Source organism: Phaethon lepturus, unplaced genomic scaffold (genome assembly GCF_000687285.1).
Source record: "Phaethon lepturus isolate BGI_N335 unplaced genomic scaffold, ASM68728v1 scaffold53144, whole genome shotgun sequence".
NCBI classification, from domain to species: Eukaryota; Metazoa; Chordata; class Aves; order Phaethontiformes; family Phaethontidae; genus Phaethon; species Phaethon lepturus.
In genome coordinates this window covers 1-14,380 of record NW_010535049.1, presented here as the reverse complement: position 1 = coordinate 14,380, position 14,380 = coordinate 1, and the positions used below count along the sequence as shown (strand labels likewise).

Genomic DNA, 14,380 nt, shown 5'->3' with positions numbered 1-14,380 from the left:
AGCTGATGTAGATAATTCTGGTATGATTAATAAGTGACTGGCCTATTTGGGGACTAAGAACGGTTTGGGTGATTACTCAAGATCGCAGGTAGAGTACCTCTTTCTTGTGAGCCTGGTGAAAACTAGTAGGCTTTTACGTAGTGTTTAATTAGACTGAGGAATGTAGTGCTGCAGGGGTCTGTTAAGGCTCCAGAGTATCTAATTACCATGACTAATTTAATTTCTGTTTCAAATTTTTTCTCATGTTCTTGTTTTTATATCCATCTGCAGTATAAACTGATATACAATATTGCGTGGATAGAGAGTGTTTTATGCTTGCCTGAAAATTATTGGGAGTGAGAGAGGATTCTGTCTTCATTTAACTTGATTCTGATATGTAACAGCAGTTTACTTCCAGCAAAATAACTATCCTTAAATAATGCAGCAAGTACTGTATTAGTGACTTTAGACTGAAAGTCGATTTACTGAGTTATCCAATCCTGTCCTCTGCTTTTGCAGGTAACCCTCTATTCACTCATGCTTGAATCCATTATCTTTTGATAAGTCTTATTTTAGTACTCTTTCAGGTATAGTAAATAAAGCCATGCTGTGCTGGAAACCATTTTGATTAAAATGTTCACCTCTGATGGATAGGGCCTGAGGTTCTTGAGCGTTACTTGGAAGGATACTTTTAAAAGAAATATTAAAATATAAAAGCTAAGTAACATGCTGAAAACACCTTTTTTTTTTTTCTGTTGCTCAACATTCACATACCTCTCCCTCCCAAAAACCCAAAATAAGTAGTGACACCCTGATTTTTAATTTTTTTTTAAGAAGGTAGAATTCCTCTTTAACACAGGAAGCATGCTTTAAAAATAAGGTTATTTTTGGAAGAGCGCAGAGCATTTTTGAGAAATCATTCAACATGGAAGCTATTCAACTTTCACTAAGAATTTTAGGAAGCAGGTAGGTAACAAGTGTGCTGGTAATTCCCCTCACTTTAGTTGTTCTCTTTTGCTTTATGATCTTAGGAGATCTTATGATCTTATGAATACAGTGTCAAGAACAATAGGGTTTTCTTCCTTTGCACAAGGTGTAAATCACAAATAGCATACCATATTACATGCAATTTTCTTGTATGCTTTCAGAGTTTGGAGCCTCTTCCAATGGGTGGGCCAGACTTTGGTGCCTTGGGAGAGGAAGCTGAACTGGTTGAAGTTGAACCTGAGGCTAAGCAGGAAATTCTTGAAAACAAAGATGTAAGTACCTGAAACAACATCCTGATCTTTTTCTTGAGAGAAATGTCTTGGCACCTTTGCTTACTTTGCTGTTTTTTCCTAAGGGAACTTTCTAAACTGTGGTTTGAGATGTGAAATAATTAAATTTAGTACTGTGAATTTAAGCTGATATTGTCTAGTTCCTGCTCTACTTTCCCTTACCACAGGAGGAGTTATTAAAATTCACCTTTGAGCTGATAGACCTGTTTCCAGATGCTGCTTTCCCCTCTCTCTCTCATAAGAGGTTATGGCTTCCACAACACTGCTTGGAAGCAAACCAAGCAACTGTCTTTAATCTGCTAGAGAGCAGCATTAGCCAGGTTAGGGTAAACTGCCACCAGGTGAACTATGTCACTAAGGAAAATAATAACTTCAGCAGAGGATCGTAACTTTTTAAAAAAAAAACTTCCCATGTAAGAGCATGTCTGTCTTGGCCCATAATATGTTTAGCCATGCTGGAGGGATGAGATATCATGTGTTATCTTAGTTTTTATTAAAGATTTCCTTTCCCTAATGCTGTTCAAAGTCATGCTCACTAGAAGCTTGGTAAGAACATTTGGGTTTTATTTAGTTCATTATGTATATATTCAGATGGGTGTTTTTAAGCAATTTGCAGTAATGCTAGGTTGCTCTTACACCGCTATTTTATTATATGCAAATACATGAAGCATTTGCAGATTTTTTTTAATGCTTCTTAAAATTATAATACACTGAAAAAGTTGGAAAAAATAGGGGAAATGCAATTGCTGTAGTCCATTTGTACTGGCTAACCTGAGGTGTGTTGTGATTTTTAAGATAATTGTATCTGAGATCCTTTTATAACAAAACGAATGGTTTTAAGAAAATATGAAACCTCATAATGCTAGTGATTTTCATATAGTATTTTAAACTGTAATGCTGCAGTGGTAGTAATAATTTTAATAGAGTTTAAATATTTATGGCTTGTAGGTTGGTTTGTTTTTTCTTTTAACTCTTTGCTTATGTGTAGCTGATACAAGATATAGGTAACTAACTACATGTTTTGTATTACGTGTCTTAATATCTAAGTGGGATTTCTGCAGTGACTTATTTGTCCATGCAACACTTAGGACTAAAATTGCAGCAGCTACAGTCTGTTACTGTCTCTTCTGCTATGATCAGTATTAGCTTTGGTATTAGAGCTCGTCTTTCATTTTCATGTTAAGGGAACAACTCTCCAGAATTGTAGATAACACTAATTTCTAATTAATGTAGGTTAGCAGTAATTAGCCTAGAAGTCTCTGGGGTTTTTCACTTGGACACCAATATTTTTTTCTGCTTTGGTGATTTTGATACTCATTATTAGATGCAAATTCAGTATTTGTGTTTAAACATCTGTTCTGTTTAGGTGGTGGTTCAGCATGTGCACTTTGATGGGCTTGGAAGGACCAAAGATGATATTATCATGTATGAAATCTCTGATGTTTTCAAGGCTAAAAACCTCATTGATGTAAGTACTGTAGTGAATATCAGACCTACTGTTTAAAAAAATCATGTTATGATTTTCGTTTTCCTTCTTTGAGCTACTCCCCTCAGACATGGGGCAGCTTTGTCAAGTTTTGTGATGATTTTAAACTTTTGATATGGAAGCCAACCTTAAATATGCAATATTGGAAGGCTCTGTGTTTTCTGATGTAATCAGCTCAAAGACGTTGCGAGATGGCAAACAGTACTGGCAGATACTTTTTCAGCTTCACTCTTCCCATTTGAGAATTGCTAACTGTGTAGATGACACTTTCAGTTAATTTGCTTAAGATAAACTATTGGATCTCAGCACAGATAAGCGATGCTAGTCTCCAAAATGGATCAAGGTATGAGTTAGGCAGTGTGTTCTTGCACTTTTAGGTGATACTTCTGGAGTAGGACTGGCAATTAGACGTAAATTGGTCTAAATTTAAACAGATTAGGGTGTTTTTTAGTGGAAAGCGTGGGCCTTGTAAACAGGTGTATAAGTTTTAAGTACTGAAGCCTATTTGAATAATAGGTGTAAGTGTTATAACAATTAGGATACAAACTAACAGAAGGTAGGGATTGAGCTGGATGCTCTGAGTTTAATTTATTTCTTTACAGATTCAAGTGTTAAAGTGCTTGTGATCTGTTGTGAAGGCACATATATGTGTCTTTGTATACAAAATCTGTGAATATTGTATGACTTAACTGCATTTTAACTATTTTATCCTAGTTATTTTTTGATAACCTGAAAGACTGAGCTACTTATCTCATCCTGTAGGTGATGAGAAAATCACATGAAGCTCGTGAAAAGTTGCTTCGTTTAGGGATCTTTAGACAGGTAGAGGTTCTGATTGATACCTGTCAAGGTATGTATTGCCTCATTAATCCTCACCTTTTCCTCATATACACATAGACCCATGCATACCTATAATGTATATTTCCCTGTGTAATAGCTTGGACATTTTTATGTATATAACTTATTCTCTCATATACCTTTTTATATTTTAATATACATGTAGGTGTGCTGTATATACGAACGTATGTGTCTACATCCATTATCCTTATGAAAAAAATGTATTTGCATGTGTCTGTATATATGTTTATGTGTATATAAATATTACTTGTATACATGCAAAAATGAGTGAATTTCCAGCACTAAAATAATTACAGTACTCATCCCTTAATCCAAAGTTTCAGAGGAACACTTGAGGAAAAGCTTGAAAATGTGTCCTGTACTTCCATGTATTATATATCACATAACTGACATTGTATCAGCACATCCTTGGTGCTTAAGGAAATACTGGTAATCTTACCAGTACTTGTGGTTAAAAATTGGCTTATAATATATATGGGGCAGCTGAATGTATGCAGGTTTCACGGTAAGGCTCAGCTGGCATTCCCAGGCTTGTGGTTGCTTTTCTAACTCGTTGCGTTCTCTTCAGCAAAGGAAAGTTGTGTTATTGAGAAGGAAATGCAGTGCAGTCCCACGGACTGCTGGCAATGGGATGCTGTCCCATTTGCTTCAAGCAGAATTAGGTGCCCTTGACAGCTGTGTTTTGGAACAGCTGCTGTAGCCAGAGCCCTGAGGGAACTGGGTGGTTTCTGTTGTTCAGCACTTACCCCCAGAGCACAGGGAGCTCTGCCCTATTGATGGCATTCCCGCCATGTCTGGACCACTTTAATTTCTATTTATTCTCATGTAAGAATTTGTGTACATCTTTGGTTTTAGCGGATAGGTAACAACAAATGTTACTATTTCATAATTAAACTAACATGTTGATGATTAAAGCCAGTCATGCTACAATTGAACCAAATTCTGCACTCGTATCCAAACATCATCTTTTTCTCAAGCCATTTTTCTTTGTAAAGAAAGACTACTATTATCATTGAATTCAACCAGTTTTCAAAAAATTCAAGTCATTTTCTGTCTGTGTTTTTTTAACTAGCTCTTTAGAGATAACATATGTTTGTTTTTTGTTGTTTATGTAGGAGATGATGCCCTTCCAAATGGTTTAGATGTAACCTTTGAGGTAACAGAATTGAGAAGACTAACTGGAAGCTATAACACTATGGTTGGCAACAATGAAGGCAGTATGGTATGGATTATTTCAAATAATTATTAATTCCTTTTGATGTTCCTCTTACTTTCGCGTTTCAAACCTAGCAAGGAATTTGGTGATTAAATAAATGAGGACTAGATCCAAGCCAAATTATTTTCTTGATCCAGCTTTACTAAGGCTTTGCCAGACCTTTGTCTCTAAAGAGTCTTGGTATTAGTCGGGCTTTCATTCAGCAAAAGCCTATTTCGAGCTAGGGAAGAATGCTGTATCTTCCAACTCAGTATGTTAATTTTTTAATTCTTAAAATGACTTCAGTTATTTCTTGATAATATTTAAGGTGCTTTATGTACTGGAGAGATTGGTAAAGAGTTTGGCATTCAGTTTCTATGAGATCTGTTTAAAGTGCTTTTCCTCTCAGTCGAGTTGCTTTACGTTTGACTTAGTGAAAACCAAGAAAATTTCTGTTTTAGCCCAGTACCAGTTATTCTGGGCTGCAAAATGCAAGATTTCCCAGAACCAGATAAACTGTGGAACTTGTTTCCATTTGATTCAATTAAGGATGCTTAAAGGATGATTAAAATCTTGTGTGAAAAATACTTACCAATTGACACAAAAAGTAACAGCTGTACTGTTCTATTGAGGTGCTTTTAACAGAAGAGATGGTGTAAGTAGATGATGCTTTCAGGTGCTCATTCCTGCACTCATTCTGCTTTCTCATGTGCACAGTGCAACTGTGCCTGGGGCTGGTAGATAAGCCAGATCAAGGGACTCATCCTTTTATTCTTAGTGGTATTTTTAACCTGGATAAGATACTGCATGACTCAGGTGATCATGGTGTTTTGCGAGTGCAGGGAGAATAGGAACTCAGTAAGTTGAGAGCTGCTTATGCAGCTCCACTGCTGAGAGCAATTTGCAGGCTGTTGTGGCCTGAATGAAACCAGTGGAGAATCCTACTTGTTGGTTCTAGTGCATTTGAAAACAGTCAGAAAGCTACTTTGATTTCTCTTTTTGTAATCAGCTTCCCCATCTATTTGATTTTAATTTGTTACAGAGAAGTAAAACCATGAATTATGTAAAAGCATGACTCGTACATGCTGGTATTGGCAGCAGAGATTATGATTCCTTAGGCGTTAAATAGATTTGACATTTATTCTAATCCCTTCAATTAATCTGAAGCCTATAGATCTAATATTTTATACTAATAGCCCGTTGGATTCATGGTTTCTGGTGAGTTGGATAATTGCATAGTTGCCATCATCACAAAATTCAGGTGCCTGATTTGCTTATAATAACTGTTAGACAAAGGCAACCAGGATTTAGTAGCTTTTTACATTCTTTAAAAATAGAACACACAACAATAGAGCAGTCCTCATAATGTCTGTGCTTGGAGTAAACCTGCTCCATCCTTGCTGCCAAAGGGATACAAGGAATTTGTCAGAACAGGCAAAAGTGTTTAACTGTAGTTTCTGGAGAATTTTAATGGTATGATGTACTGCCGTCAGGACTGATTGCAAAAGCATCTTGTTCCTCAAAACAAAAATACGAGGGACTGTCTCTGTATTGATAATTTTCCATTGGCTTATTGCTGTGGTTCCAATCAACCCTACCTGACTGGAAAATCTGCAGTCGCAGAGCAGTGGCTTATGATGCCAAAGACTTAATTCCCCCAGGCTTTGAGACTGGGTGGGAGATTTTTCTTGAAGTAATAGCAGTACTAGTAATACAGTGAGAATGCAGGTTTAAGTCAGCAGCTACTGGACAGCACTAGAAATTGGATGATTAACTGTACCTTGTGCTTTTGTGATGACTTTTGCTGCCAGAGCAAAGAGAAACAACTTACAAGAAAAAATACATTTTGGTTACAACTATTTTTTTAATACCTTCATTTCTCATTCTCAGGGTAGATATACTTGTCTTGAGCGTATGATTAAGGTGCAAGATAGCAAACTGTATGAAATGTTTGTTTGTTTGTTTGTTTTATTTTCCATAGGTACTTGGGCTCAAGTTCCCAAATGTCTTTGGACGTGCAGAAAAGGTAACCTTCCAGTTCTCCTACGGAACAAAGGAGACTTCATATGGCCTGTCATTCTTCAAACCACAGCCTGGAAACTTTGAAAGAAAGTAGGGGAAACATTTTTGAGTACTACTTTTTTTAATGAAGGAATATAAAACAATTAATAAGATCTTTCATTGAGTAATAATTAAATTTATTCCTTTGCCCCAGGGTCTGTTGATAATGTAGCAGAGCTGGTTTCTTAAGTTTTTGTGATAATTTAAAACTCCACCTACTTAAATAGTTTCACTTTCAAACCTAGCAGTAATTTTGTGTTTCAGTTTTTCAGTTAACCTATATAAAGTAACTGGACAGTTCCCTTGGAGCTCTCTTCGTGAAACAGATAGAGGAATATCAACAGAATTTAATGTAAGTGTAGCACAAGTTTTTGTGGAACCCATGCTTCATTTACGTTTAATTCAAGTCACAGCTGGCTTTTGCAAATACTTGTTTTACTTTTTTAATGATTGAAACACTTGTGCAGCAGGCTACCTTGTCATTATTTGCAAGAGGTCAGCAATTTTAAAACAACAGGTGTAATACATCTTAGTCTTTTTCTTAGAATTCAGTCTTATTTTGTCCGTATAAAATACTAATGTGTTTTTCTTCAAATTTTTAATGTTTAAAGTATCATTTCGGGGAGGCAGTTGGTTGCCTAGCTCACTGTATCAACGCAATTCAAGATTCTTTTCATTTGAGATGGATTAAGTAGTGTGCACCCACTTGGAGAAACTCTCTTGACTGGAGCAGAATTAGCATTACTCTGAAATGAAAAAGAGTTTTTCTCTGATCCAAGAGATTTGGAAAGAAAAAGCATAGACTCATGTACAAATAAACTTTAGAAAGATTTTTCAGGGAAATGTTTGTTTTAGCTCAAAAAATTTTAGCTCAAAATTTTTTTCATCTCTTACTCAATTCTTTATTTATAGTTTCCAATCTGGAAGACCAATCACACGCTGAAGTGGGAGGGTGTGTGGAGAGAGCTTGGCTGCCTTGCTAGAACAGCATCCTTTTCTGTTCGAGAAGAAAGTGGACACTCTCTTAAATCTTCTCTTTCTGTAAGGCTTTTTCCTGACAATTTTTAAAAATACATTGTTTTGAGTAATCTAACACTTATGAATGATACCAAAGGAGCTTTTTGTCTTAGTAGGTAGTGTGTTTTACTTCAAACATCTTTTGCTGTGTTTGGTCATTCACACAGAGTCATCAGGAAGTCCAAAGAGAAAACCTATTTTCATAGCTGACTGTTGTGTTTTGACTGTTGCATAGGCTGGCTTGTTCCTTCTGCAGGGCCTCCCTCCATGTCATCTGCCATCTCATTTTGCAGAATTGTCGTGTTTTGTAGAAGACAGGATCAGTGAATTTCCTCATCCTACAGTTGCTGTGCCCTTTCTAAATATTATTTCCTATAATTTTTGATCACTTGTCATCTTTAACTTATAGCTTACAAATTGTAGGACATAAACTATTTTCATGTTACTGTCACAAAATCGGTAATTTACACTGGGACATTGTTGCTGCTGTTATTTCTGATGTGTACTGTGGCCAAAAGACATAAATATGTATTTCATGTGGCCTCTAAACTCAAAAATAAGTTAGTCTGTAGGTATATTGTTCCCAAATCCATGAAGCTACACTAGCCATAGCTGAAGCTGTGGTTGTCTTCCACTGTTTGCACAGTTTTTTAAGGAAAATAATAGTGTCACTCTGTGGTATTCAAAAGATGTGAGAACCTAAAAATTGTTAACTAAAACTAGAACTAAAAAATTGTTTGATTCTTTTCAGCATGCCATGGTAATTGATTCCCGGAACTCCTCAATCTTGCCAAGACGAGGTGCTTTGCTGAAAATTAATCAGGTAGTATTAAATCACTTATGCTATTATTGGATTTTATCTGTAAGTGTGTTTGAATAAGTCTTAAGTTACCTAATTGATGTTCATGTTAAAATGTCTAAAGTTAGAAATTAAGCATAAATTGACTAGAATAGAGGAATGACCAGTATTTACTTTTTATCTTTACATGCCTTTTAAAATCATGAAACGTTTTTTATGGTGGCACATTTTCATTTGTATACCATTGGTCAAACAGCACAGCCATTTTATCTCACCATTAGCATTAAATTTTTTATTAGCTGAGGTACATTATTGCTGACAGTATTTACCTTACACTTTACAGTAGGTATTAGTCCTTTTTTTCTAATACTGTAGTGTAAGACTACCAGACTGCGGTCCTGTTGCTGCTTACAAAGTTTGTAAGTCTTAGAATGAAAAATGAGAGACCGGGTAAATATAGCTCTCAAAAGCATACACATGTATCATTTTGGTACAGAAAATGGTTTTCACTCTTGTTACTTTCAGAGCTTTTAGAAAAGCTGGCTTTTCTGCTGTATAGGTTAGTACTTCAGAAGCATTAACTTCTGCAATGCTTTAGAAGATTTAGATTGCTTTGAAATGCCATTGAAACTACAAGTGCTACTGTTCTTTAGCAGCAGTGAACTCTTCTGTTGCTGAGTGAGAAAGGTGGTTATAATTCAGGGTTTAGTTAACAGATCATTTGCTAGATGCTGCCTCTTAACACTGATTCAGTCACTTCACTTGTTATTTTCAACTAGCATGTCTGTAATGCAACTGGCTGTCTGCTTCTTCAGGCCTGTTTTAGTATATACAAAGTCTTCTCAGGTCTAGGTAAATAGAGTAAGAGTTTTGATTTTGAGTGCTGAATTTTCCAGCTCCGTTCTATTTTGCTGTCATTTACAAAATGACGTAGAAAGCTATACCTTGTTTTAATATTTGGAGGAGGAAAATGCAGCTTATTGTTCTGAGCATCATGCATGGTTTTTCATTGGTCCAAAATTCAATTGTCTCTCCATACCAGCGTATCTGTATTTCTTGTACAGAAAACACTGCTTACGCTGATGCAGTCATGATTAACTTTTCGAGGGGAGAAACATGTAATATCCATTACAACTTTCATAAACTTATGTCTTTGCAGGAGTTGGCTGGCTATACAGGTGGAGACGTGAGCTTTCTAAAAGAGGATTTTGAATTTCAGTTGAATAAGCAACTTATCTGGGATTCGGTAATGTTTTTAAAGATATTTTAGTAATTTGTGTGAGTGAGCAAATGAGGTTATTGAATCTGTGTCTTATGATGATTTTTCACCATGGATTAGAAAAGATCATGAAAGTGAAAGATGGCTGGTGTAGCTATCTTGATTTGTTTTTTTTTTTGAAAGGGAAATAGTCTTTATTTTTAACCTGATGTTCCTGCCATGTACAGTCACTTGAGAAGTGGGCATTTTGGAAAGAACAACTTGTTCGACAGTTAATCATATGCACTGTTTTCCTTTCAGAAGTAATGTTGGACATGTCTGTTTTTTGTCATCTTAAGAGTGATTTTTCAAAAATTTATTACAGCCTTTGTTCTGTCTCTTTCACCTGGTTGTGAATGTTCTGACTAATCTTGGTTTAGTTTTCTTTTGTCATTGTAAACTGTGAATATATGACTACTGATTTTGGTATCGTAGCATGTAATTATTTCTTCTATGTAACATTATTGGGCAAGAATGGGAAGGCTGATTTCACTTCAACACTAAGGTTGCACTGCAACATTTTGAACTTCTTCATATTTGTGCACAATGAACAATTTAAGTTCCAATAAGACAGACATGCTAGTGTGACAAGTTTATGAGACCGCAATCTTGCCACCCTATAGGCAGAGCATGTCCCAGATTTTGTGGTGTAGTGTCTACATTAGTACTTTGGTTTAGAGTAACTGTGGTTTTGAAGCAAATTCCTATATCGTCATCACTTAGAAGTCTAGGTTTGGTTGGCAGAGCAGTTCTTGTGTATACCAACTATATTTCCTTCAGAAGAAATGACACGGGTAACTCTGCTTCAAGTTCATGTTTAATGTACTCCAGCTTCTTAGGAGAATATAGACCTCTTAAGTTTCAGGCATCTTTAACAGTATAGAGCTAGTATTAGGTGGAAATAGGTGTTTTTCTGCTTAGTGAAATAAAAATTTAACTATGTACTAAAAATATTTCTGTCTGTATTTAGAAAGTAGTTCTTTATCACATGGAGATGGTGCAGTAAGTTCTTGTATCATAGCTGAATGGGGAATTAAACAGCAATTTCCATTATGAGGAATTAAAAATCTGAGGTTACAATAATTTGCATCTCTGCCTCTCTAAAGCTTTTTAAGAAGTATTGGAATAATGAAGAAATTCTAGGAGACTGGAATAATGTTAGCATTATGCCAACAATACAACTGAAAAAATCCAAGCTACTTCCAGAGTGCAGATACTAATCAGCAGATGCTGTTAGGATCTCTTAGTCTGCAGTTTTGTGCTTTTATTTTTAGGCAACTCAGTGCAATGAAGTTCTTGAGTTAGATCAGTGAGGCCAACACAGAAGGGCATTTTAAGGCAATCTGCTATACCCCTTTCTTATTACATTGTTATATTTGCACCTTCCATGTGATGGAAGAAAAGGCATTGCCTGATGAGGGCAATTCTAGTCATCTTACATTTATTTGCTGACCTTCAGCTGAGAAAGAATCAGTGTTCTGATTCTTCTTCAGTGTTGGGGAACCCTCTGTTTTGACCTCTGTAAGGGACGGAAGACTGATTTTTATTTTTAATACTTCCATTTATTTTTAATTTTTTGCAAGTAATTGTTGAAGTAATTTAATGGCTTCATGGCTGCGCAAAGAGGACTTTGCTCATTCACATGACTGCTAATACGTCTACACCGTGAACAAAAGTGAAACATATCTTATCACGTGGTGTACATAATTTTATGACTTGTGTGCACCTGGCTGTTGCACATGCCATGTGTTGTGTAGCCAGATATGCGCATGATGAGTTCACATCTGATAATGGCAGGGGAAGCATTTGGGGACTCTCAGGGCAGAAGGTAGGAGGAGCGTGCTGTAAAATTAGAGAAATTACCCAACACCTTTAGGCTAGGTATTGACAATAGATCTCACCATCTGGCAGTAGTACTTCTACTTGGTACACAAGCAGCAAGCAAATTACTAAATGTATTTATTATAGTGGTTTGGCTCCCAAGAATTACTGTTTAGATAAGCAGTAATGATGTGTGTGTAGTTGATGTCAATATAGTGAGCTGCAGAGGGTGGTTTCATTTAATTGTAAGGCTAATGTACAGGCAGGCAATAACTGTACATTTTTGATAGCTATTTGCTGGACTTAGCCTCCTATGGATTTAAAATTGCCAGGAGTAATTAATGTCAGCAGTGTTGTCTTATTTCAAGACATGAAAATTTTTAAGAAAATAGGAGCTGGATGAGTGTTCCCTTTTAGCTATTGTGAAAGCAGCACTTGGTTCAAATGTGCTGTATTGACTTTTTCAAGATGTAGCACTGCATGAAAGAAAGAGGGCAGCAATGATCAAGAGTTTCCTGAAAATACCATTACTGATGGTGTGATACCCACTGTGATCATCTGTAACTTTCTGACAGACCAGTGGGAGATCTGCCTTTTACCGAGCGATGAAGTTTTACTAATACCATTTTGGGGGAAATTAAGTAATACACATTAATAAACAAATTCTTTTTCTCTCCCAAGGTTTTTTCGGCATCCCTTTGGGGTGGAATGCTAGTACCTATTGGAGACAAGCCATCCAGTATAGCTGATAGGCAAGTTTTTTAAATGTTTCTTAATTTTTTTCAGTCAACCCAGGTAATGTATAAAGAAAACCCTATAGTAGAAGAGAGAAGCAGTAGTAGTTCTGGTTCTGAGGAGAATAAAATAAATTTCTAGTTAGTTTTAGTTGAATGTTAGTACTCAAGCCATGCCTTCTGTTTTTCATTTTCTTATTGGTGTAGTATAAATTTATAATTTGCTATGTAGTAGCTCTGCCTTCCAATATTTGTGGTTGCAAAATGGTATTTACCATTTGTAAAATTTTGTATTGGGCATAGGTAACACTGTAGGTATTTTTAGAAGTAAAGCCATATTATAACTATGTTGGCTTTTTAGGCAATTTTGACCTCTAACATCCATGTTTAAAGATCACTAAGCAGAAACCATTGAGACTTAAGTTTATTTACAATAAACACTAAGTGTCAACTTCACCTGTGGTAGATCTTAACTACAGTATTTCTGTCAAAATTATTACAACAGACAGAATCAGACAGTGTTCTGATTCTTCTTCAGTGCTGGGGAACCTTCTGTTTTGATCTCTGTAAGTGATGGAAGAATGATTTTTATTTTTAATACTTCCATTGATTTTGAATTTTTTGCAAAATGCATCAGGGTTTAGATTTAGACATAATTTCTTGTATTTCCTTAAATACACTTTACTAAACCTGTTCCAAAGTTACCTGTAACTCTGAAAAGCAATGTTAGAAGTATGGCTTGATATTTCCAAATATGTCTTTCAAGTGAACCATTAAATGAAATTTGACTGTATTTACTAGGTTTTACCTTGGTGGACCAACAAGCGTGCGTGGATTCAGTATGTACAGCATTGGACCCCAGAGTGAAGGTCTGAAACTTCTAAATCCCACTTCTCTGACAATACTGTAAATATTAGTGTGTAACAAAGAATCAGATTCTGTCCTTATGTGTTGAATAGCTTAAAAATGCACTCATTCTGCACTTCGAATGTGAGAAGTGTCATGTCTTTGGTCTGTTGTTATATATTAGTTCACAATGGAATGAAGCCCAGTAGTTCTTAGTTAAGCCATAAGATATTTTTGTAAACCAAGTGTGTGTTCAGACTGGCATACTTCCAGCGTGTCACTTTAATTAGTAAGGAACCTTCAACCTGAAAAAGTTCCCCAAAGATGGTTATAGCAACAGTCACATTAAATCTGTTTGATACAGCATATGTTCAGGTAGCTTAGGGGAAAGGTAATCTGATCAGCAAAGGTGTTTGGAGAGCCAGGGACTTTCTCAGTTCTGTTCCTTACTGAGCTGCTGACTTGCTGTTATCAATGGATTCACTATTCAGTATATTTTAAAGCTAATTGTTTAATTGTATCAATTTCCTATTTTTAAAACTAAGGCAAGGATTTCAGAGGTGTTAAGGAGGTAGTCTCTGAAAGACAAGTAGGTGCATACCTCAGGCTGTTGGGGTGAGGGAATGAAGGAAAAGGGCAATTCACTTGGCAGGTTTAAAGAATTGTGTAAGTGCTAATTTTTTACTTGATAGTGGTGAAGTTGGAGAGAGCTCGAAAGCAAGTGGCAAGAGTTGTAAAAGAGGTAGCAGTGCAATATAAAACAGTTTAAGGATGTGTTCTTGTTATTTTAATATATTCCACAATAACGACTTTTATTCCAACATTTTCCCTAAATAGGTGATTACCTGGGAGGAGAAGCCTACTGGGCTGGAGGCTTGCATCTGTACACCCCTCTCCCTTTCCGGCCAGGCCGGGGAGGGTTTGGAGACCTTTTCCGAACTCATTTCTTCCTTAATGCTGGAAACCTCTGCAATCTTAACTATGGTAAGACTCAATCGAATTGTATATAACAAAACCTGCTTCTCTCTCTCTCCCTCTCTCCCTCCCTC

At 36.2% G+C, this 14,380-nt stretch overlaps 1 protein-coding gene across 1 annotated transcript; it reads left to right on the top strand.

Moving 5' to 3' along the window:
• Positions 1-1,132: 1,132 nt before the first annotated feature.
• Positions 1,133-14,315, top strand: SAMM50 (SAMM50 sorting and assembly machinery component; the record flags this gene model as incomplete). Its single annotated transcript, XM_010285674.1, has 12 exons — positions 1,133-1,238; positions 2,623-2,724; positions 3,505-3,592; positions 4,716-4,822; positions 6,777-6,907; positions 7,121-7,208; positions 7,769-7,897; positions 8,625-8,696; positions 9,832-9,918; positions 12,433-12,503; positions 13,287-13,354; positions 14,169-14,315. Coding segments are annotated over exons 1-12 (1,183 nt in total), but the record flags the coding sequence as incomplete, so codon positions are not given.
• Positions 14,316-14,380: the final 65 nt, after the last annotated feature.